General features: G+C 37.8%; 1 protein-coding gene across 5 annotated transcripts in view; it reads right to left on the minus strand.

The window, feature by feature from the left end:
• ryr3 (ryanodine receptor 3) overlaps positions 1-21,904 on the minus strand; it is a 200,600-nt gene extending 178,696 nt beyond the window's left edge. For all 5 annotated transcript variants that reach the window (XM_057823386.1, XM_057823389.1, XM_057823385.1 and 2 more), the window contains exon 1: positions 21,765-21,904. In XM_057823386.1, the coding sequence (XP_057679369.1) occupies positions 21,765-21,812 (48 nt within the window). In that variant the 5' untranslated portion in view covers positions 21,813-21,904. The remainder of the gene's footprint in view (positions 1-21,764) is intronic.
• Between the last annotated feature and the right edge of the window lie 3,324 nt (positions 21,905-25,228).

Raw genomic sequence — 25,228 nt, forward strand, 5'->3', positions numbered from 1 at the left:
TTTTCGCCGTAAAAATATCTCCAAAGACGTCTGTTTTCCAGTCATCTTCGCTCGTGTGGGGGTTAATTATTTCCGGGAACAAATGTGCTGCGCCACGGCCTAGTAATACGTTATTATCGAGGACAAGCGCACATAGATATATTATATACACAAACAAGATGTACTGCTAGCAGTCCAATCAATTGATTTCTATGACGACATTCTAATCTATCTCGTAGTATTATATCTAGAGTAGACAGGGATATTGGTGTGTTAAGCAGGGGCACAGGGTTAATTCGGCCAGAACGCGGTCGTTATTAAATTATTATTTCTGTGCGGCCCGGTAGCAAATGCGCCGTGGACTTTCGACAAATGTATCAATAATCGTAGTATCGCGATATCGTCAGATCATCTTTATCGTGAGCTTTGTATTGCAAATCGTATCGTAAGGTACCAAAAGGTTCCCACTCCTAGTACACTGTATATGCTTATAATTGCAGAGAGCAGGTATGAAAACATCAAAGTCAACCTTGACACAGTAAAGTTATTGTTCAAATATATTCGGCCAAAAATTAATGCAGTTACACGAACTCGGCCTCTCTGTCTGTTAATCTGATTTTATAAATTCACTCTCAAGAAACAGCATGATTGTTATTTCTGCCCTCCGGAGCAAAATCAATAAAGATCCACACATGTCACAGCTCGATTTAAAAAAAGAAAAGAAAAAAATTAATGAAATAAGCTTCATCACTTGAGCAAGTTTGCCCCCAAGTATTCTTCTAAGCTGCTGTGCGGAACAGGGATTTATATGCTCTCCCACTAACAAATTGGAAATTTCCAGCCTTCGTTTGCATGCATATTGCTTCATAGCAGCTATTTCACAGACTCACTGAGCGTAAAAAGTCAGAACACAGCTTGAATGAAAGCGAAATCTTTCTGTTGTCTGTAAATGTGTCTGACGCACAAGAGAGGAAATTGGCACATACAGTGAAAGACACGTACATAAATCCAATGGATCAATAAATGGGATTAGTTTAATAGACATTTAAAGTAAACACATGCAGTAATTTAATAGGCAATGATATTCTTCTTGATTTGTATGCATCGCGGCTTTAGAAATAAATCAGTCTTCACAATTATCGGGGCGCCCTATAAATCCGTCAGAAATACAGTACATGTACCGGTTTATACTAGTTCCCAAAATTTCCAACTTCTGTGCTATGTTCTTTGTTTTTTGATTAACGAACTGTCGCTTGGTGGATTTCTTTGCTTTGTGTGGCTTATGTTAGAAGCAAGCTTAATGCTCAAGTGCAGTTAAAAAGAAATAAACAATAAGTTGCAATGATGTCCTAAAAAGAGTATGGGTAAGGACAGCCACAGTTGCCGACCCACTTGGAGTATTTTATTGAACAGGAAAAACAACAACAACAAACGCCTAAATGAAAACTTACACAGACCCAAAGCATGACAAGGGTTTCCCTACATTTAAAAGATTGTGGCGCACCGCCACACCAAAATAAAAGCCGCCACGCCAACCAAATGAGATACTTTTTGTTTTTTTTAGATTTAAAGGTAAATTCTTAATTTAAAATTTGAATAATTTACCATTACTTCTAAACGAATAGCTATAGCTCATTATTTACGCACTATTTGCTAGAAGTCATCTTAAATAGCATGTCAAATACAAATTGTTCCTTTGCACGCTTTATTTTGAAAATTACATTGGTTCTCCTGTTGCAAGCTTGAGGCTGACTACGTTGGGGCGGAGTTTGAAATCGGGAGAAAAATCCACAGAAATGTATTTGCACTGTACAAATGTAATTCTGATTAAAGCCTGTGAAAACGACCTTAATATTGACATTGACATAACGTTTAGGTTCTTTATGACGTGTGTATGACCCGAATCATCGCGTCCTAGCATAGCATTTGTTCATTGCTGATGTCACTGGCAGTAATTTCAGATGAGTATTTTTAAGAATTTAGACAAAATTTAAGTTGTCAATGGACAAGGGTCTGTTAACAGAAGGACAACCAACCAGCCCACCACCACCACAGCGTCAAAAAATCCTAGGGGAAACCCTAAGGACTAGTACAATGTATACTGTACAATAGTGCTGCAACGATTAATCGATTAACTCGAGTATTCGATTGGAAAAAAATATTCGAATAAAATTTTGCTGCCTCATGAATTTGTTTGGTTAAAGTGGCGTTGTAATGGTTTCTTTTGAAAGTGTTTGATTTTAGTTTTATTGATTTGGGTGGATACGCTGCCCTCTAGTCCGGCTCATTTCACATAGCTGAATCCAGCTGCTCCCTGTTAAGACCAACATAAGCTAAGTTTTTGTTTGAGCTAATGTTTTTATTTAATGCATTTGTAATTTAGTTTAAAGGTATATTTAGCCGTTTTTTGTGGGAATATGTGTTTGAACTATTTGTTAAGAGCATTGTAAAAAAAAAAAAAAAACCTTGGCATTTTATAGCATTTAAACTAGCGGACATTTGCTATGTTATATTAGCCAATTGTTCTTTTGTTGTACATATATCCTCTTTTATTTATTTTTTTTATACTGTTTGAGGCTCAGGTCAGGTATTTTATTTTTTTATGTTCCTTATCCGATTACTTGATTATTCGAACTAACCAGTTCATCGATTAATCGACTACTAAAATAATCGATAGCTGCAGGCCTACTGTACAGTATTTAGCATTTATACAGTTTTATTCTATTATGTTTTATTACAATAGTACATTACTCATCTTTCCATTTTCTTTGTTAAAAACAGATTTTTTAAAATTGTGTTTGGGCTTTTTGGCATAATAATTCATTTTTATGTGAAAAATTGGTTCAAAATTTATGTAAATTTACTTTCAAGGTTGATCGCAGGATAAATAGAATAGAATAGAATAGAATAGAATAGAATAGAATAGAATAGAATAGAATAGAATAGAATAGAATAGAATCCTCTGCCATCAAAATCTTACAATCAGGGCACAATTGGAATGAGTCAATTTTGTACCATTGGTTAATGCCATGAGTAGCAGGTGTGAAGCATAATTTATCTTTGGCATTAGAAAATGTACGGGTACATTGTACAGTACAGGGTCACCCAGGCAATTTTGTGTATTCCGTGAAAAGTTTTTTTTTTTTTTTTTTTTATTATTTGCAAAATGAATAGAAAATAGAGTTAAGAAATTGACAAGTTAGAAATAATTATTTTTGTTTTAAATAATTATGACCAGCTCTCAACCCCGTCGAGTTCTTGTGGGAGCCAAGCGACCATATGGTAAGTAGAGCTGCAGCTATCGATTATTTTAGTAGTTGATTAATCGATGAACTAGTTAGTTCGAATAATCAGATAAGGAACAAAAAAAATTAAAATACCTGAGCTGAAAAAAAACAAAAAAATGAGGATCTATGTACAACAAAAGAACATTTAGCTAACCCACATAGCAAAAGGCTGCTATCTTAAATGCTATAAAAAGCTTTTTTTTTTTTTTTTTTTTTTTTTAACAATGCTCTTAACAAATAGTTCAGACACATATTCCCACAAAAAAAAGCTAAATATACCCATAAACTACTTTACGAATGCATTAAAAAACATTAGCTCAAACAAAAACTTATCTTATGTTGGTCTTAACAAGGAGCAGCCGGATTCAGTCACGTGAAATGAGACAGACTAGAGGGCAGTGTATCCACCCAAATCAATAAAACAAAATGCAAACCCTTTTAAAACAAAACATTACAATGCCACTTTAATTAAACGAATACTCGAAGCAGAAAAATTGAATTCGAATATTTTTTTCAAATCGAATACTCGAGTTAATCGATTAATTGTTGCAGCACTACTGGTAAGTAAAAAGTGCATATCAAGCCAAGCCAAATTATAGAAGGGGCTCTATGAAGCGTGCAAATTAAAACATATTTTGCTGTTGCTTCAATACAATATTTCAAGTGTTTTCTCAAAAGAAACTATTGATAATTATATTTATATATTTCCACATAAAAGCAAATTGCTGCAGTGATGAATATCTTGCAACATCAGAGTACCACCATGTTTACCACCAGATTATTTTTGTCGAACTCCTCACACCACTGTAACAAAATTCAAAAAGCATCAGCAATGATACGCTGCTAGGCATGTGGTGTACAGCAGATTCATCAGAGCTGTGGGGATTCCAGGACCTTTAGAGCAATACAACAGTTCCATAACACACCTCAGACACTGAAACGATAGGCATCCATTTAAAAGCAATACCAAAGAGCCCAATGTTTAGCAAAGGTCAAAAGCTTTTTAATCAATAAGTCCATAGCCACATTTTCCCACTGGGAATACTGCACCAGTTTCTCTGTACCAGATACAAAACTCTGAATGTGGAAATTTAAGTAAGCAAGAAGGAATGAGACTAACACTGCAGAATTTGTCTCTAAATAGGACACAGGTGTGAGTTGGCACTGCTGTCATACTTTTATTAGAGAAACCAGGAGATTTGTTAATTAATAATAAGCCTGATGGCAGGATCACCGTTGCAGCAATACTGCATACTTGGTGTAAAAGACGCTTATGATTCAGCTATTTGGCCTCCCCAAAGCACACACAAACACACACATTGAAATTCACACCACCCACCAGCATGTGTAAATGACAGGCATTGCATCGGGATCGCAGAGCTTCAGTATAAATGACAGAGGAGATTAGTCTGTGGCTATCAACGCCCAAGCCCGACAGTATCAAATTAAGATCACAGTGGGAGAAGAACTTTACCTTTCTCATCAACCCTCTCTTTACAAATATATCATGCAATCAAATGTCTCCAAGCATGACATTCAGTTTAGCCTCCTAACTTAAAAAAAAAAAAACGATAACAATAGGGACCAATTGTTGGGTGCACTAGCTGCACAGGTGTGTGTGTGTGTGTGCAGTTCCAATACCTCTACAGACCTTAAGAAATAGATGGAATCGCATGTCATAAAAACGAGATAATCCATCATCGAATGCATTCATGCGGACTCTTTCCATTTCATCGAGTTTTACTATTTTGCACAGGAAGAACACATTCTATTCAAACTTATACGCCCACATTTGATTCAGCTCACTGGGTTGCGATGAAAAGCCAGAACATACCTAATAGTTAAGACAGTATATGTGTGCTCTACTGAGCAAAGTTCATTTTTTACAGAAGCTATTACAGTACACTGGTCTACAAGCAAAATGCTTGCTGGATTAATGTAGTAAGATAGGGTGGAAATCTTGATGCACCTAACGATTCGATTACGATTACGATTCAGAGGCTACGATTCGATTATAAAAATCTATTATTAATGCACAACCCCCAGCTATTAGCTAGTTTTAATGTTTCTTACAATATCGTAATTTCCCGAATATAACGCACACTTTTTTCCCCCCAAAATCAACTTGTAAAATCATGGTGCACATTATACACGGGTACAGGGATGGAGACAGAAATATATATATATTATATATATATATATATAGATATATATATGTAAAGACCGATTTTTTTTTTTTATTGACACGGCCATGTTGTGTTGAAGAAAACGTATGCGGTGATCCGTTGCCAACCATTACGGTACATGACGTCACCATTTTGTTTCGGTAATACTTCACTCTCATTGGTCGAATGATTTCGTCTATGTTAAATTCTGCTTTTTTCCACTTTTCATAAAGCACAGAATTTAGTTTCTTGAACTCATTTGAGTCAACGTTTATTGCAACTCGGCAACTCGGACCATAACAAACGTAACACAACACAGACTTCATGTGTCCGTCAACTATATCTGTCCCTCGGGAAACTCACACCCAAATAACAATAGTTCCTCTTATTACAGTCTACAGCGATGCGCTCTTTCCGATTTCCGACTTCAGCCTCACATTTATTTTTGGTAAGTTGGAAAAGTTGTAGCTCAAAATATTACCGTACATATTGTCAGTTTACGGTAATGTTTTGAACTACCAATGTGGTATGCTTGTGCTGTGTTTCACCAGTCAGTAAAATGACATTTCTGTATATGTACACGAGTTCTGTTTTCTTGTATTCTTCTATTTATTGGTGCAAAAATTAGGGTGCGGAAGGGTACAATAATTTTGCCTAGGTTTTACAAGTAAATTTGGGGTGCGCGTTATACACGGGTGCGCCTTATATTCGGGAAATTACGGGTAGTTACAAAAATTGTACAAAGATCCTCTCGGGTTTAAATAAACTACTATTTCAGTATCAAGTTAACGGTTCAAAACGGTAAATAAAATACTCAAGTCACCATTCTGTGTCAGCAGCTTTAAATTACATTCAATTAATTTAATGTTGTGAATCAACCGTTACAGTTGTTAAAATTGCTCCCGTTATTTGATCATTTCCCTTCTATGTACTTTCGACATGTGAAAGTTTTAAAACTGTTTCATCATTTAAAGATAGATACAAGTCAAGATTTTTGCCGATTTAGGAATATTTTGGATAAAAACTTAATGAGGTTTACCCGGAAGGTTTGCTACAACAGCCTTCCAGAGAAGTCTACTGCTTTAAGATGGCGACGGTTTACTAACGCCGGCGAGTCTGTCATTTCGTATCTAGTTTTCTATACATGTGCTAACGCCGCCGAGTCTGTCATTTAGCATCTAGTTCTATATTCATGTGATATCTACCGTATCATTATATGGGCGTAGTTTGTAGTGGCTGTCAGCCGCAGTCAGGTGTTGTTGTTTTTTTATCTAGCGGCATGAGTTGAGCATGATGTTTACTCTCAGTCCGTTCCTCATTGCATCCCAAAGACCGCGCTGACCTTGTTTTCGTTCTGCTTTACTTGGCATATTTCAATAATCGGAATTTGGATGTTTGTAAATCGTTATCGAATCTTCCACGGCCGAATTGCGAATAATCTGAGAATCGGAAATTTCGCACACCTCTAGTAGTGAGACTTTACAAAATCTGAGTGACTAAAAAAGAAAAATGAGTGAAAAAGTTTCAATTGGCTGCAGTTTTTCCAGACACAGCATCTGGCTGAAATGTTTAAGATTCAAGCAATTTAGGCAAAATGTGTTTCATAAATCTTTTAATTTCCAATCGATGTCGCCACAGCATGTAGAATGTTTTATCTCTGAAACATTTTCCAAGGTTTTGTAGACCAGTGTTATAGGTGCATACTATCTTATCATGAAAAAGTTTATATTTTTGTCAGTCATTTCAAAAAGACAAATTCTTGCAATAAAAAGTTACATATTGATTGGCCCGCAGTCCCACAAACTCCCCTGACCTGAACCCCATAGAAATTATATTGGCTGTTGTCAAGAGAAAGGAAGAAGATACAGCAGACTCAAGACCGAAACTCTGATTATGATGACAACTTTCCAGGGCTAGCTGGGAAGGTCATTTTCTGTTCCTCAGTGCACAAAGCAAAATCCTCAAGGCATTCTAAGATGAGTTTGGTGCGGAAGAAACTGAGATCCTTAACAACCCCATTTAACAGTTTTATTACTCAGCTGAGTGGGGCTTACTAGCTTCAGGACCCATTTTATTCATTTTCATTTAATTTAGGCAGGATGGATGTCTCAATACTTAAGCCCATGTACACGATGTCAGAAACCCATTTCCATCTGCAGACATCTCCAGTAAAACCCACCTCACTGCATTTCAAATTAACGCTCTAATTTTAAAACCTCTCAGCAACTGCATGTTTCTCTCACCTCTGAGATTTGATAACAAGACTGAAGCCTAACTCAAGGGGGGGTCTGCCTGATCCCTCCCCTTCCCTATTTCTCTCAAATTGCTGTTGTCATCAGATGACTCGGATGCCACTGTGACAGAAGAAGGCGAGTGACAGGGGTCAACACATCCCTAGCATCGCAATGGTTAGGAGCTGTTAAGTCTCTCTCCCGGCACCATGAGTTAGTAAGCCAAGCTTCAGCATTAACAAGCACACATGTATATTTACTTATGGGTTTTATGGAGTGACAACACATTCACACAGTTGTAGATGTCATTAGATGATGTTAATTATGACCAGAGGTGGGTAGTAACGCGTTACCATTTACTCTGTTACATTTACTTGAGTAACTTTTTGAGAAAAATGTACTTCTTAGAGTAGTTTTACCAAACAATATTTTTTACTTGAGTAGATTTGTGAAGAAGAAGCAGTACTCTTACTCCACTACTTTAGGCAACACTAGAGTCGTTACATTTTGCCTTTTTATTCTACGCATTGACTTTATTTTTGCCAGAGATGCAGACAGTGGCTGTTTCAGTTTCACCAATCAGACATCGCAACAATAACCACATGACTCCATTATACCTATCAGGGTAACAATGTTTTTTCTCCATTAGAGAGCACTCATCATCTTTGGACAGATGTTTCAGAGTGTTGTTCTGGTCTGAATTCGATGATCTTCGTGTCATGTTTTTAGCCCAATATGGTCATGTAACAGGCAGTGTTTACTGTAATCTGATTACTTTCTTTCAGTAACAAGGAATCCAACTAGAGCTGGGAATCTCTGGGCACCTAACGATTCGATTACGATTACGATTCAGAGGCTCCGATTCGATTATAAAACGATTATTGATGCACCCCCCCCTCCTTTTTTTTTCTTTTTTTTTTTTTTTCTTTTTTAATGTTTTGTACATTAGTTCCAAAATTGTTCAAAAATACTCTCAGGCTAAACCACACTACTATTTCAGTATCAAGTTAACATATAGCAGTAAACAAATATACAAAAATAACATTAAATAAAAAACTCCAGTCCCCATTCTGTATCAGCAGCTTTAAACTACATTCAATTAATTTAATGTTGTGAATCAACCGTTAAATTTGTTAAAATTGCTCCCGTTATTCCATAATTTCCCTTTTGTCTACTTTCGACATGTGAAAGTTTTAAAACTATTTTAAAGATAGATTCAAGTCAATATTTTACCGATTTAGGAGTATTTTAGATAAAAAGTTAATTAGGTTTGCTTGGAAGGTTCGCTACAACAGCCTTGCAGGGAAGTGTACTGCTTTAAGATGGCGGCCGTTTATAACGCCCGCATCTAGCTTTTTGTAGATGTGCTGCTAACACTACCAAATCTATATTGCATCTAGTCCTATATAAATGATATCCACCGTAACATTATATGGATGTACTTGTAGCAGCTTTTCGGCAGCAGTCAGGTATGTTGTTGTGTTTTTTTATCTCGTTGCATGAGTTGAGCTAGAGCCGTGAGTTGAGCATTGGCATTACCCGAGGGGCCGGGCAATGGGAAGCATGATGTTTAGCTACTCTCGCTCCGTTCCATCCCGAAGACCGCGCGGCGCGCTGAGTGTTGTGTACTTCCGCTTTACTTCGCATATTTTAATAATCGGAATTTGGATGTTTGTGATTCGTTCTCGAATCTTCCGCGGCCAAATCGCGAATAATCTAAGAATCGGAAATTTTGCACACCTCTAAATCCAACGCTTTCATTTTTCCAAGCCAGTAATCTGATTAAAGACCATACGACAGGAGAAAAAAAAAGTCTTAAATAGCATTATTATGTGAATTAGAATCATATTTTGAGACGATTCGACTATATACAACAATTTAGCAAAGCGCAGATGACGGGAAATTAGTCTTTTAATCTGCCGGTTAGCCACGCCTACCATTATAGGGCTCTAGCGTACCCAACAGGTGGATGACGTCAGCGGGAGACTGGGCTCATCGGTTTTACTATTCAGCCCCTTGAGGGGGAATAATTCAGAATGAGGAAAACGCGACGAAGAGAGCCGCAAAATGTCATTGTTTCAGTCTCTGAACTCCAATATTTTTACAGGATATTCTTTTTATCCAAGTATTTTTCCCCAATAGCTAAATAAATGGCTTGAGAAGGACCAGTCAGCCCATCGAGGGGGAACTATTCCCAACGAGGAAAACGCGACGAAGAGATCTGCAAAATGTCATTGTTTCTGTCTCTTTACTTCAATATTTTTACAGGATATTCTTTTTATCTAAGTATTTTCCCCAATTGCTAAATAAATGGCATGGTCATGACAAATAACAGTCTTGTGCTAAATGGAATATGAAATAATAAAATGCACTTATTCAGGACGACATGGCAAAATTACTCCATAATGGTCAAAACTGTCGACTTCACCTTTACTATCGCACCTCCCGAACGATATCTTATGACACCTAAATCGGACATATGCATTTCCCTTCCCCGGCTTCGGAGAATGTAAACAAACCAAGAGGCGTGACAGCTAGCCGACATGCTAACCCGAACCGAGTGATGTTTCAAAGTCTTCGAAGCGGAAAATCACATATAACTAGCCTGGATTATTTGACATGACGACTGGGTTGTCGATTGTCTTTGCGGATCGGCAAACCGACCGGCGGAGAGCAATTTACAGTTCGTTCCCCGGAGGAGGGCGGCTGCAGTTGTTGTGCAGCTAACGTGCAGCTAATGTGCATGAGGAGAGCTTTTTATATGCCTATCAATGATCAAACGTAAGTAGTCCTTTATTTAAAGAAAGTTTGTAGTGTTTACTTTGTAATCGCTGTATTCGTATTTGACATAATACAAAACAAGATGTTTACTCACTTCCTCGTAAGTCCAATGGTCCCACAGTAGTAGGGCTTGTTTTGACCAATATCCACGGTGAATGGTAACCTTTTGAAACTGCAAAAAGGCGCACACGCCTCTCCCTCATAAAGCAAGATTTTTCTGCAGCCGTTTGGCTGGCGTGATGCGAAAAATAAACGAATTAATCCGCAAAATCAGCTGAATCCTTAGTCCTCATACACAACAGTACAGCTGTTTAGTGAAGAGGACGCCTTCACCCGTACACGTCACAGCGCCCTCCTCCTCAATGCAAGACCGAAGTCGGAAGTCACTCATTTTCATGGCGAGGGATTCAAAAAACTAAGTAAATATAGCGATCGCTTCCACACACATCCAAGCGGTCTATATCATTCAGGAGCATAAAATACTAATTAATTATGAATTAAACATGCTTTTTCATGTCACATGCACTTTAAAGTTAGTTTCCTCAGTGCCTGTGCGTTACTATTTTGTTGTCGCCTCATACTGTATGTAGAATGAAGAATACTGTAGTCATGTGCGAAGACCATTTGAATAGAAAATACTGCTCTTGAGTTTGGGAGTGACATCACATCTTACGTTTTCTCATCGGAAAAAAAACGGGTCACGTGTATTACCATGCTGTGTGCGCGCCGTCTGCCACGGCGGTCAACAACATAGTCTATCAGGATGCTAACAGTAAAGGAGCGGAGAGATACAACAAACAGCTGCATTTGCTCACTGGAGATACAGCCATTACTTCACATATCCGTCCAGTAAAGATGACAAAAATATCTCCGTGTGTTGCAAACTTTGCGCTGGCTTGGAAAGACTGTCAACCGCTAAAAACTCAACATCCAATTCAACAAGGAAGCACTTGGAAGTACAGTACAACGCGAAAAAACTCGAAACAAAGCCGATATGTAACGAGACAGCCAGCACTTCCACAGTTTGTAACCAGCCTTTATAATATGTGTAATTATGTACATTTTCTAGTTAGAGTTTGTAATCATAGGTGGAGTTTTACATTTGTGGGACTGGGGGAAAAGCATGTTGAAGACTCTGAAACAAAAGTCAGAAGTTTGGACACACTTCATCATTTTTGCGTTTTATATATTTTCACTACTATTGTAAATTCTCACTGAAGAGATCAAAACTATAAACGAACATGTAAATTCTCACTGAAGACATCAAAACTATAAACGAACACGTGGAATGGCAAAATAAAGTGAAATAACTGAAAACATGTTTTGTATTCTACATTCTTCAAATTATCCACCTTTGAGGTGTCTCCAAACTTTTGGCCAATACTGTGTGTGTATATATATATATATATATATATATATATATATATATATATATATATATATATATATATATATATATACACACACACATCTTGACACTGTTCGAGTTCAATCAACTGTTCAAGTTGTTGTTGGTAGCGTTTGAAAGCTTAGGTTTAAAGAAATTCTAAATATTCATCTTGCCTCCTCTGGTGTAGTTTTGGCCAAGCAAAGCAAAGGATAGTCTCCAAAGTGCCAGTCACACGATCTGTTTGAAAAATGATTTTGACCCATTATGAAAACTGTACGTTGTAGGATATTTGTTCATTTCATTAATTTTTGTTGTTTGTTTTATTGCTTTACAACTATTATAGACAAAATTTTAACGGTGAGGTCTTTATTTCAAAGGGGAAGTTCAGAATTTTTTTACATTAGGCTTAATCTTGGAGTTAGCTGGGGTTTAATTAGTCGTTGGAGTTGATTGAAACAATTTTCGTGCAGTTTGTCAGTTATTTGTTAGTTTTAGGGCTCCGGAATGGCTAAGCTAGGGCGAGTCAGTGGTGGTTGAAATCAACTCCATCGACTACTTCTACCCCCGCTAACTCAAAGATGAAGCCTTATGTGAAAAACTCAATTACATTTACAATTATTTTTATGTTGAGGCAGCAAAAGGAGAAAAATTGGTAAAAAGTAACTGATAAGTTACTTTAAAAGTAACTTAGTTACTTTGATAATAAAGTAATCAGGAAAGTAACTAGATTACTTTTTTGAGGTGTAATCAGTAATCAGTAATTAAATTACTTTTTTAAGTAATCCGTGACAACACTGGTAACAGGTTATAGTACAGTATAATAAATGCTGGGAATTTTTTTTTTTTTTTTTTTTATTAGATGTTGTAAGCAGTTACTCACAATGTTACTCATTCAGTATTGTTTTCAGCGAATACTTTTTTACTTTACCAAAGTAAATTTTTGGATGACTTCTTTTACGTTTACTTGAGTAATATTATTTAGAAGTAACACTACTCTTACTTGACTAAAACTACTCTACCCACCTCTGATTATAACAGCACTTGGAAGGTACAGTATGTAGTTATTGTACGTCATGGAGACAGACAAGACTTATACAGAAGTATACATCAGTGTCACTGCAAACTTTTACCCACTCTTAGCTCGCCTTCGGTAGCAACCAACTTTGAGAGACCTGTGGCTGACCCTCACCTCGCTCACGATGATGCACTACAAGGGCAGGATTATTAAGGTTCTTACACAGACAAAGGACAAAGTGTAATTGCCTCAAGCTGCAGCCACACGTCGGGCCTGTAAACAAAGACCGTACAACACTATCCAACTCCTGGATAGTGGATGTCAAGACCATATTAAATATGTTGCACAAAGATGAGCAGATATTTTTTAAACACCGTTTTCAAATATGAACCAAGCTGCACAATGAAAGTAATTTTTTTTTTTCTTCTGTACGTTCAATGAAAGTTTGACCAAGATTTAGAATTTTTTAAATAACGTAATATTGCAAGTTGCAACTTTGTAACATTACTCTGAAGGCCATGAAGGCATATATTGTATTAGAATCGGCATTGCCACATTGGCCTGATAACATTTGAACTACTTTTGACAAAATTCAGCGGTTTTGGTAGGAACTGTTTGATTCGCTTTAACAGTTTAAATTGTATGTCTTCACTAGACATGTGTCGATTACTGGTTTCAAGGTATACCGTGGTATGAAAACGTCACGGTTTCAAAACCGCAAAAGCTACGGAAAAGTTCCATACAGCCGCAGCTTAGAGAAGGAGGGCCAACCAACATGTAAAACATGTTTGCATAGTGTGGCTGCTGAGAAGGCAATACCTCCAATATGATTTCACACTTATACAAAATTAAAGGTTAGTAAATACTAAAGATGTCGGGTCCGATCACGTCATTTTCAAAGTATCGGAATCGGCAAAAAAATATCGGACATGCCTTTTATATATATATATATATATATTATATTTAAATCGTTTTCTAATTGTATTTAATGTTACAGACAAAATGTCTTACACTCATCCAGAGTAGTTTTGGCTTAAACAGGGCTATCAAATTTATTGCGTTAACGGCGGTAATTTTTTTAATTAATCACGTTAAATAATTAACGCATGCGCTGCATGACCCACTCACGCATTGTCTCGTTCAATCTATAAAGACACCGTTTTACCTATAGATAGCGCTAAAAGGCAGCGTATAATGAGTAGGGAGAATTTTGACAGCCTTTAGAGCCACTTTTTATGTGACTAAAGTCTTACAATACCTCTCTCAGAAATCAAAAATAACGTGGGAGGTAATGTGGGGAAGAAAGGTAGTAGTTAATCATTTTCTTAACACCCTATGTTCTTTCCCAACGGAGAGAAGATATATCTATTGGTGACCCTACGCACAGTCATGGTTGAACTTACCATCATGCATTTGGGCAGAAGTTCAATGGCTGCAGTATCATTTACTGAAAGCTCAACAAATACACTAGATGGCAATATTTAGTCACAATATACAAAGTCACATTTACCCTTTAAGAATTACAAGTCTTTCTATCCGTGGATCCCTTTCACAGAAAAAATGTTAATAAATACTAAATACTTTCATAAACGTTTCCCACCAGCTACGAAAGTTAACTTCAGCGTGTTTAGTGTGTCTAGCTGTGGTAAAACGTGGGGGGGGGTTCTCTCTGACAATTGTCTATGTTGAGAAAAAGAGTTTGTGTATAATGTAGACATGATACAAGTCATGCACAAATGCTTTTATAAAATGAACGTGCTTTTATGAAAATAATTTTTGTTCTGATGGCAACAATGTTTCGCTGTAGATGTGAGTTTACACTCACCTAAAGGATTGCATTTATTTTAATTGTATTAAGAATATTTCAGGGTGTTTTTTTTTTTGTTTGTTTGTTTTTTTAACTTATTTTAACATTATACCTACACTACCGTTCAAAAGTTTGGAGTCTAAGCGACCCCAAACTTTTGAACCATAGTGTATGCTCCAATTTGCAAATATGTTTTGAAAAACAAAAATTCTGTTCAGTGGATTGTTTTTTTAAACCCAGATATCTTAAAATAATACATTTTAGAGCTGCAATTGCCATACAGCAGGGCCGGCCCAGCCTATATGCAGACTATGCAGCTGCTTAGGGCCCCTGACCACTAGGGGCCCCCAAATCTGGCAATTGTTTAATTTATATTCTATTTTGTTTACTGCAGTTTGCTTTATTTGACTTTTGTGAGTTTTGATACTTGATTACAAGCTTAAAACAAAAAGTTCTTCCTTAACTTCTTTCTTTCCTCTTTAAGAAAAAGGTTTGGCGCTATCTACTGTAAGTACTGACAATCATTTGGGGTGAGAAGTTTGAAGTATGCAATGCAACAAAATCTGATTAATATACAAAATATGGACGTATGGGTGGGATTGCATGTATGGGTTTCACAGTACACTTTGACGAAATGGTGGGCCAAAAATATGGGCCCCTTTGCATTATTTTGCTTAGGGCCCCCAAATGGCATAGGCCGGCCCTGCCATACAGTGATACCATGAAACCGTGATATTTTTGCTTAAGGTTATCCTACCGCCAGAATCTCATACCGGCAGATGCCTAGTCTACACCTCAAAGTTCAGCTACATTGCTTGCTTACATCTTCTTTGCTCTTATTAGTGCACCTATTGAAGTGGCATTTAGCGCCTCACAATGAATGAACTGTGAACTGCATTTAATTTTTTATTTGTAGGTGTAAGGTAAATTTCAACAAAACGATTCCACAAAAAATGACATAACATTAAAATAATTTAGATGCACCTTTAAATCTTTATTTTTGTTTCGTTTTCAGGTGTGTTTTATCGCAATGCGCCGTTTTTGTTTTCGTTTTTTTCCTCCACGTCTTTGTATAACACTTTCCTGCCTTTTCATATATGTTATGAACTATATTATTGTTGTAAAGCACTTTGAGGAACTTTCGGGGTTTTGTAAAGAGCTATAGAACTAAATTTGATTTAATTTGTGTTTACAGGTCGATTTGCTTCTGCTTGTGACACCAATCTTAGTCAAGGGCGTAGGTTTGCATAGGGCCTGTAGGGACATAACACAACCAACTTTTCAGGATGCACAAATTGTTCCCTCCAACTTTTAAAGAGTATGAAAACACCTGGCGAAATGCTAATATTCCATCATTTATCCATAAACGCATGCCTTTTGGATTCATACCATGCCACTTCGTGTAATTACACACATCGCAACACCACGAAAACGATAGAAATTTGGATCGATTGTCAAGCTAAAACGACCAGTGTTCGGTCAAAATTTGCTCCCTTATAAAATTTTGCTTCCAAAGCTTTTGCGGCGCTGAAAAAGCCTTCTTTTACATTCAACTGGACTCTCAATGTTATCCAAAGGTGCTAACTAAACTAGATACATCATAAACATACATCTGCAACACGAAAATGGCGTAAATTAATACTTAACGACACGGCGAAGTCGTTAACAGTGAGAGAGCGGGTTGCAGTTGTTGTGTGCGGCCAACATGGTAGGATGTGTCTGAGGAAAACTTTTCTACATGTCTTTCCATCATTAAACTTAAATAAATATTCTTTCTTTAAAGAAAGTTTGTAGTGTTTACTTTGGAATCGCTGCATTCGCGGCCATTTTTAACATTACGCGCATGCGCAGAACCGCAAAGTAGAAATTTTTGATGAGTTGCTAAATTTGTCAGAACACCGGCGTTGAGATCCCGGAAATCTAGCATATTGTGTGCGTGACGTCACAACTAGCAAACACCCGGCTCAGAGCTTAGTACTGAATGGCGGCGATGATGGCGGCAAATTTTGTTTCTAGTTGCAGCAACTAATCCAACGTAACGAACGTTCTTCTAATGGTGACGAGGAGAGTTGTAACACCCATGCCCCTCTGCTATTGAATGCGTTGTTGACACATTAGCGCGGCGGCGCTCTGACCCGCCGCTCGGCGTAAATTCATTCAAACTCGCCTTTCCGTCCAAGACATACGTCCACCGCTCACTTTTGCCGAAATGTCCGATCGAAAATACAGTGGGGGGAAAAAGGAGAGGAGTGTATATTGGCTTAGCCACTTTATTGTGGCAACAATAATAAAGAAAAAGAATAACAAAATAACAGCGTGCTTCCGCAACATGCGACCGCTATCGCCTTCTCGCTTCCCTCTACGTCACAGCTCCCCGTCCGATCGCCTCTTAAGGGGGCCTCGTTCAGTTACGGACGTTACAATACACAATGAATAGGTTGCCGCTGAACCCTTCACACTAGGCTGCCACTAGTTTGAAACGGCCTTAAAAAAAAAAACTTTTGCACAGGCTGGCGGCTTTTATTTTAGTGTGGCGGTGCGCCACAATATTTAACGTATAGGGGACATCCTGCATTCTCTTTAAGCAACCTTATTTGCTTTATATAATGAGTTCAGTTGTGTTGTAAGCATAGAATTGACCTTACCATTATTAAGTGAATTATTTTCATTATGTTCAGACTTACATTTACCCCTTTTCACTTGCTGGATGTGCTAGTCCATTTTTCCCCTCAAACGCACGTTTCATTGGCTGATGACTTGCATTCATTTAAAATGTATTTATTTTCTACATTATTTATTGATTCATTCATTCATTTCCCATGCCACTTTTTTAAAATAATTTTTATTTGCAGCCTAAACAGACATTTTTTTTTCAGATAAACATACGTTAATCATAGTCGAGGTAAAAAGTTTTAATTTTTTGTTGAGTTTAGTTGTGCTTGTGGACAAAAGCAGTAGTGTTTTACCTGAAGGAAGGCACCATTTTTATTTATTTTTGTCATACCCTGACTAAGAAGTTTTTTCAGTTATATTTATTTATTTTGACAATGCTGCGTGGTCAACAATTTTTTTTTTTTTTGCATTCCTGGATAGTTAAGATTATTATCAACTTTGTATTTATTGTTTATGTTTATATAACTTATGTTCAAATATTGCAATTTAAATTTACTAATATAATACAGATTTATTGTAGAAGTTTTCTCAATGTTTCTTTAGTAGTTTTTGAAAACAAAGGTTTGAAATGAACAGAGTTATCACTTCACCTGAACCCATACACATGAAAGTATCAGTCAATACAGATTTATTTTGCATTGATCATTTAGCCTATCAATGAATTAGGTTCATATTTGTGAGAAATGTAGCCCTGACTCCCATTCACTCAATTTGTCTTAATTAATGTCCTGTCCCCAGCAAAAAGTACACGTGCAGGTTATGCTGTTATATCGTCCCTACCAATGTTCAGACCAAACCTATGACCATAATCTTAGTAGGAACATTATATCCAGAAAGCACTTCAGAACTTGGGGGGGTTTTATGGGTCAAACATGGTAATATAATAAGGGTCGTGACGCAGAAATCGCAAACAGCAAGGAGTGGTCGATATGTTCTTTTTCATATACAGGTTGTTCCAAATTGGTTGACCACATTCTAAACGCCCATATCTCGGAAACTACTCGATGGATCTTAATGAAACTAAATAAACTTTATGTTGAAGGTCATAAGTTTTATTGGGGAGATTTACAAAGAAAAGTACAAATATTTGTTGGTTCAATGACAGATTTTCATAAATACTCAATATGAGTGCCGCCTGTGACTCTGCACACGTCGAGTATTCGAGCTCGTGCCAAACTCGCTGTAGAATGTCTTTTGTAAGAGTTTCCAGTGCAGATGTAATTCTCCGTTTCAGTTCTGGTGCCTTCTTTGCAAAATTTGTGAAGAAGGCACGCTGCACTTTCTTCGGTGACTGAGTCCGAGCATACCCTAACACGCAAAATGCCTTTTCTTTTGAAGTGAACGGCATTTCTTAACCTCAAAAGATAGAAATAGCAAACGTTACACACAAAAACATGAAATGTTTCTACACAAGATGTGAAAATTTGAGGTCATTCCAACGAAAAATGTCAAAATTATTAGCCTATGAAATGGGGTCAAACATTTTGGTACACTCTTGTATTTACCCTTTTAAATGCTTTTTTCATTTTCAATTTTTCTTTGTTTGGAATGATTATTTATCACCTAACATATTGGGGAAAATACAACAGTAACAAAAAATACAATTAATCGACAGTTATGAGGTGGATATCCGTGACTTTTTTACAGACGCCATTTTTTGTATTGTGACATAATTTGCATTAAAGTTTAAAATAGGCGAGTGAATAATTTTTTTTGTGATTTAAAAAAAAAAAAAATAGTAGACATTGATTAATGATTCTAAGATAAAAATGACAGACATTTTGATTAATAAATATAATTACTGAGCTTCTTTTTCTGGCTGGGTTGAAACAAAAGCGGTTGCGCAACGTCTGTAAACGGGGGTTTCCAGAGTAAAAGGGAAAAATTAAAAATAGTTCGGGGGTTTAATGCACCATGAGTCTGCTATGGCAGCATATATACATATTGTTCTACCAAGCACAACAGTTCTTTTGGCTTAAAATACAGCAGTTTATTTCAAAGAGGAGTGCAAGACCAGAAACTGCTTTTTCAGTCTTGTCTGTGTTTTCCGCCATATATATATATATATATATATATATATATATATATATATATATATATACACTCACCAGCCACTTTATTAGGTACACCATGCTAGTAACGGGTTGGACCCCCTTTTGCCTTCAGAACTGCCTCAATTCTTCGTGGCATAGATTCAACAAGGTGCTGGAAGCATTCCTCAGAGAGTTTGGTCCATATTGAGATGATGGCATCACACAGTGGGTGCAGATTTGTCGGCTGCACATCCATGATGCGAATCTCCCGTTCACCACATCCCAAAGATGCTCTATTGGATTGAGATCTGGTGACTGTGGAGGCCATTTGAGTACAGTCAACTCATTGTCAATTTCAAGAAACCAGTCTGGGATGATTCCAGCTTTATGACATGGCGCATTATCCTGCTGAAAGTAGCCATCAGAAGTTGGGTACATTGTGGTGATAAAGGGATGGACATGGTCAGCAACAATACTCAGGTAGGCTGTGGCGTTCCAACAATGCTCAAATAGTGCCAAGAAAATATTCCCCACACCATTACACCACCACCACCAGCCTGAACCGTTGATACAAGGCAGGATGGATCCATGGTTTCATGTTGTTGACGCCAAATTCTGACCCTACCATGCGAATGTCGCAGCAGAAATCGAGACTCATCAGACCAAGCAACGTTTTTCCAATCTTATATTGTCAATTTTGATGAGCTTGTGCAAATTGTAGCCTCAGTTACCTGTTCTTACCTGAAAGGAGTGGCACCCGGCATGGTCTTCTGATGCTGTAGCCCATCTGCCTCAAAGTTCGACGTACTGTGCGTTCAGAGATGCTCTTCTGCCTACCTTGGTTGTAACGGGTGGTTATTTGAGTCACTGTTGCCTTTCTATCAGCTCGAACCAGTCTGGCCATTCTCCTCTGACCTCTGGCATCAACAAGGCATTTCCGTCCACAGAACTGCCGCTCACTGGATATTTTTTCTTTTTCGGACCATTCTCTGTAAACCCTAGAGATGGTTGTGTGTGAAAATCCCAGTAGATCAGCAGTTTCTGAAGAACTCAGACCAGCCCTTCTGGCACCAACAACCACGCCACGTTCAAAGTCACTCAAATCACCTTTCTTCCCCATACTGATGCTTGGTTTGAACTGCAGGAGATTGTTTTAAACCATGTCTACATGCCTAAATGCACTGAGTTGCCGCCATGTGATTGGCTGATTAGAAATTAAGTGTTAACAAGCAGTTGGACAGGTGTACCTAATAAAGTGGCCAGTGAGTGTATATATAAGTTATTATAAGTCAATACAGATTTATTTTGCATTGATCATTTAGCCTGTCAATTAATTAGGTCCATATTTATGAGAAATGTAGCCCTGACCCCGTTCACCCCGTTCACTGCTTGGTGTTATTAATGTTCCGTCCCCAGAAAAAGTGTACATGCAGGTTTTGCTGTTATATGGTCCTTAATGTTGAGACCAAACCTATGCCCTTGGTAGCCAGGTTTTACAGTGTGTTTGGGCTGGGCATTTTCTGATCTGACAACACTGATTGGTGTGTATAATTACACTAAATGCCTAATAAAATACACACAAAAAAGCCATGCTTTTGGGGAAAAAATACATTTAACCAAAATTGACTGCTGTGGCGTTATAGGAATATCCGTAAATCAGTTTGAGGTTTTACAGACGAACTGCTTACAATTAAAGTTTAAGTGCATTGGTGCATTTATGTTATACACCTTAATAATATCACGTGCCCAAGGGGCACTGGGGCAGCTCTGACCCTTAGCATCCATTTAGTGAATGGGCGTATCATGAGTACTTGAACTTCATGCAACAAGACAACAATCTCAAGGTTACGTGCGGCAAGGCTTGAGGGGAGAATCCCGACATGCATATCATTTACAAAGATAACTCCTGCACATGCCAATCCACAATTGGGATCACCGTAAGCAATCTGCGTCAAACATCCAAAATAGTCTCCACCAGCGTGCGCAATGTGTGCGCAACTTGTTTCAACTATGGAGCAAATAAGGAATAGTCCATCGGAGTCAAAAATAGAGTGAGGCTTTTTGTTAAAGAATCATTTGAAAGGATGAAAAAAGAGGGAAATTGAGTAGGTAAGATGTTATTGTACTGAAAACGTCCAAAGATGGGGTGAATTAACTTGCCCTTGTTTGCACCTGCACACCGGAATCTCATTGGCATGCCTCACGTAGTCCAAGTAGACGGGTAAAGCGGTGTTTAATGTACCCATAAAACTTCCAAAAACGATCATTATGCACGAGAACAAGAAGCCCGCAGCCAAAACCAAGATCCAACTGTTTAGAAAGAAACCGCGCCTAATTGGCCATTTGTGGCTGAGAGGGAGATGGTGGTTTTCCGTAAAATAGCAAGGAATTCCAAACACTTACAGTTCTCAAGAACTGGATCTCGTCCTCCCCTTCTCCGCCCTCGGCCATGGCTACGAAGGAGCTACAGTGGAAGCCACCACTGACTGCCGGCGAGAAACGCGACGCTGCGCTCCTCAAGCCGTTATTAGCATGGAGCTCGTCCAAAGCCATATAGGGAAGACCTGCCGGTAACCCCCCCGCCCCGCGAGGATCCCGCCCTCCTCATCTCTCCTCCTCCGAAGCAGCATCAGCAGTGCGGAGCAGCAGCCGGACAAAGACTCAATAGTCATAAATGCTATCGTTCTTGTGTCGATATTGGCACTCAAACTAATTAGAAACAAATATGCATTTGCTTGTTGAGCAGGAAGATCAATGGCAGATATACATCTTCTTTTCTGATAATGTTGCAGTGTCGCAGTAATCGTGGAACCAAAAGTTATATATTTCTAAAGAACATATGAAATTTCAATGATCTATCCGTAAAATAAAGAAAATTTAGGATTAGAAGATTATGAAATCAAATGTGGTAAGGATGTATAAATCACCAATTCATGACGATACAATACTCCATATAGATTATTTAGATTATAATTCGGCTGTGATTCGATTCAGTGCATGATTTCTCGATCGTTAAATAGGATATTATGTACACATTCAATTCATTGAATCAATTTGGGGGGAAAAAATGCAACGGATTTTTGATGCTTAAAGAATTTTGTTTTTTGAAATATTGCTAAAATTTGCATGAAAACCATCCACTTTAACAAAACAGCATACCTAAAGGATAATGCTGTTGATCCATGTTTTACACTTTAATCGGTTTTGACTCGCTTGTGCTCAACAAATTAATATAGATTAATGATAATAATAAATAAAATGTGTTTTTTCTTTTAAAAAAATAATGACAATAATACAGTATATAGCCTACAGCAAGTATCATTGCAGTGGTATGAAAAAGTATCTGAACCTTTTGGAATTTCTCACATTTCTGCATTAAATCACCATCAAATGTGATCTGATCTTTATCAAAATCACACATATGAAAAAACATTGTCTGCTTTATCTAAAACCACCCAAACATTTATAGGTTTTCATATTTTAATGAGGAAAGCATGCAAACAATGATAGAAGGGGGGAAAATAAGTGGGTGAACCCTCTGACTAAGGAGACTTAAAGAGCAATTGAAACCAATTCTTACTAAATAATTTAAGTCAGGTGTGTGCCCAATCACTGATGAGTGGTTTAAAGCTGCGCTGACCACTACAAAACACACACCTGGTAAGACTTGTCTTGATGAGAAGCATTGTCTGATGTGCATCATGGCTCGGTCAAAAGAGCTGTCTGAAGACCTGCGATTAAAGATTGTTGATTTGTATAAAGCTGGGAAAGGATACAAAACCATCTCTAAAAGTCTGGATGTTAATCAATCGACAGGCAGAGAAGTTGTCTACAAATGGAGAGAGTTTGGCAGTGCTGCTTCTCTCCAAGGAGTGGCCGTCCACCAAAGATGATGCCAAGAGTTCAGCACAGAATACTCAGAGAGGTAAAAAAAGAACCCTGGAGTGTCTGCTAAAGACTTACAGAAATCACTGGCACAGTCCAAACATCAACTACTGTATATGTAAAACTATGGCCAAGAATGGTGTTCATGGGAGGACTCCACGGAGGAAGCCACTGCTGTCTAAAAAACATTGTTGCTCGTTTAATGTTTGCAAAAATGCATAAGTTTTAGCAAAATATTTTGTGGACTGTTGAAACCAAAGTTTAATTGTTTGAGGGTAACACTCAACGCCATGTGTGGAGGAAAAATGGAACAGCTCACCAACATCAACACTTCATCCCTACTGTGATGCATGCTGGAGGGAGCATCATGACTTGGGTTTTCTGCCTCAGGGCCTCGACAACTTGCAATCATTAATGGAAGAATGAATTCAAAAGTTTATCGGTTATTTATATGTTTTGCAGGAAAATCTGAGGCCGTCTGTCAGACAGTTGAAGCTAAAAAGAGGATGGATGCTGCAACAAGACAATGATCCAAAACACAGAAGTAAATCAACTTCAGAATGGTTTCAGAAGAACAAAATACACGTTCTGGAGTGCCCAAGTCAAAGTCCAGACTTGAACCCCATTGAGATGCTGTGGCATGACCTAAAGACAGCGATTCATTCCAGACATGCCATGATTCTGACTGTACTACAGCAGTATTGTAGAGAAGAATGGGCCAAGATTAGTCCTGATTAATGTGCCAGACTGATCTGCAGCTACAGGAAGCATCTGGTTGAAATTATTGCTGCCAAACGCCAAATGTGATGGTTCACTTACCTATTTTTCCCCCTTCTGTCATTGTTTGCATACCATCTTCATTAAAATATGAAAACCTATAAATGTTTGGGTGGTTTTCGTTAAAGCAGACAGTTTTTTCATCTGTGTGATTTTGACAAAGATAGATCACATTTGATGGTGATTTTATGCAGAAATGTGACAAATTCCAAAAGGTTCAGATAGTTTTTCATACCACTGTATCGTTACATGGCTAGTAGTAGTGTAAGTGATTCCTAAAGACCCTGTAAAGTGAATTCAGAATTCCTAAATATGTTATACAGTGGAGAATGTAAGTATTTCAACACGCTGCTATTTTGCAAGTTTTCCCACTTAGAAATCATGGAGGAGTCTGAAATTTTCATCATAGGTGCATGTCCACTGTGAGAGAGATAAACTAAAAGAAAAATCCAGAAATCAGAATGCATGATATTTTTTTAACAATATGTGATACAGCTGCAAATAAGTATTTCAACATCTGTCTATCAGCTAAAATTCTGACCCTGAAAGACCTGTTAGTCCGCCTATTAACAGTCCTCCTACACTCCATGTATTATCCTGAATCAGATGCACTTGTTTGAAGCAGCAGCATAAATACACCTGTCCACCCCATACAATCAGTAAGACTCAAACTTCTAACATGGTCAAGACCACAGATTTCTCCAAAGACATGAGAGACAAAATTGTTGACCTCCACAATGCTGTAGAGGGCTACAGAGCAATTGTGAAGCATATTGGTGAAAAAAGGTCCACGGTTGGAGCAATCATTAGAAAATGGAAGAAGCTACACATGAATCAATCGATGAGTCAATGAGTCTATCTCAATCGGAGTGGAGCCCGGTGTGAGATATCACCTCGTGGGGTCTCAATGATCCTAAGAAAGGTGATGAATCAGCCCATAACTACACGAAAGGAGTTGGTCAACGACCTGAAAAGCGCTGGGACCACAGTTTCCAGGGTTACTGTTGGTAATACACTAGGACATCATGGTTTGAAATCATGCATTGCACGGAAGGTTCCCCTGCTTAAACCAGCACATGTCAAGGCCCGTCTTAAGTTTGGATAATGCAGAGGAGTAATGAGAGCATGTTTTGTGGTCAGATGAGAGTATAATAGAACTTTTTGGTCATAATTCCACAAACTATGTTTGAAGGAAGAAGAAAAAT

Source organism: Corythoichthys intestinalis, chromosome 19 (assembly GCF_030265065.1).
Source record: "Corythoichthys intestinalis isolate RoL2023-P3 chromosome 19, ASM3026506v1, whole genome shotgun sequence".
NCBI lineage: Eukaryota > Metazoa > Chordata > Actinopteri > Syngnathiformes > Syngnathidae > Corythoichthys > Corythoichthys intestinalis.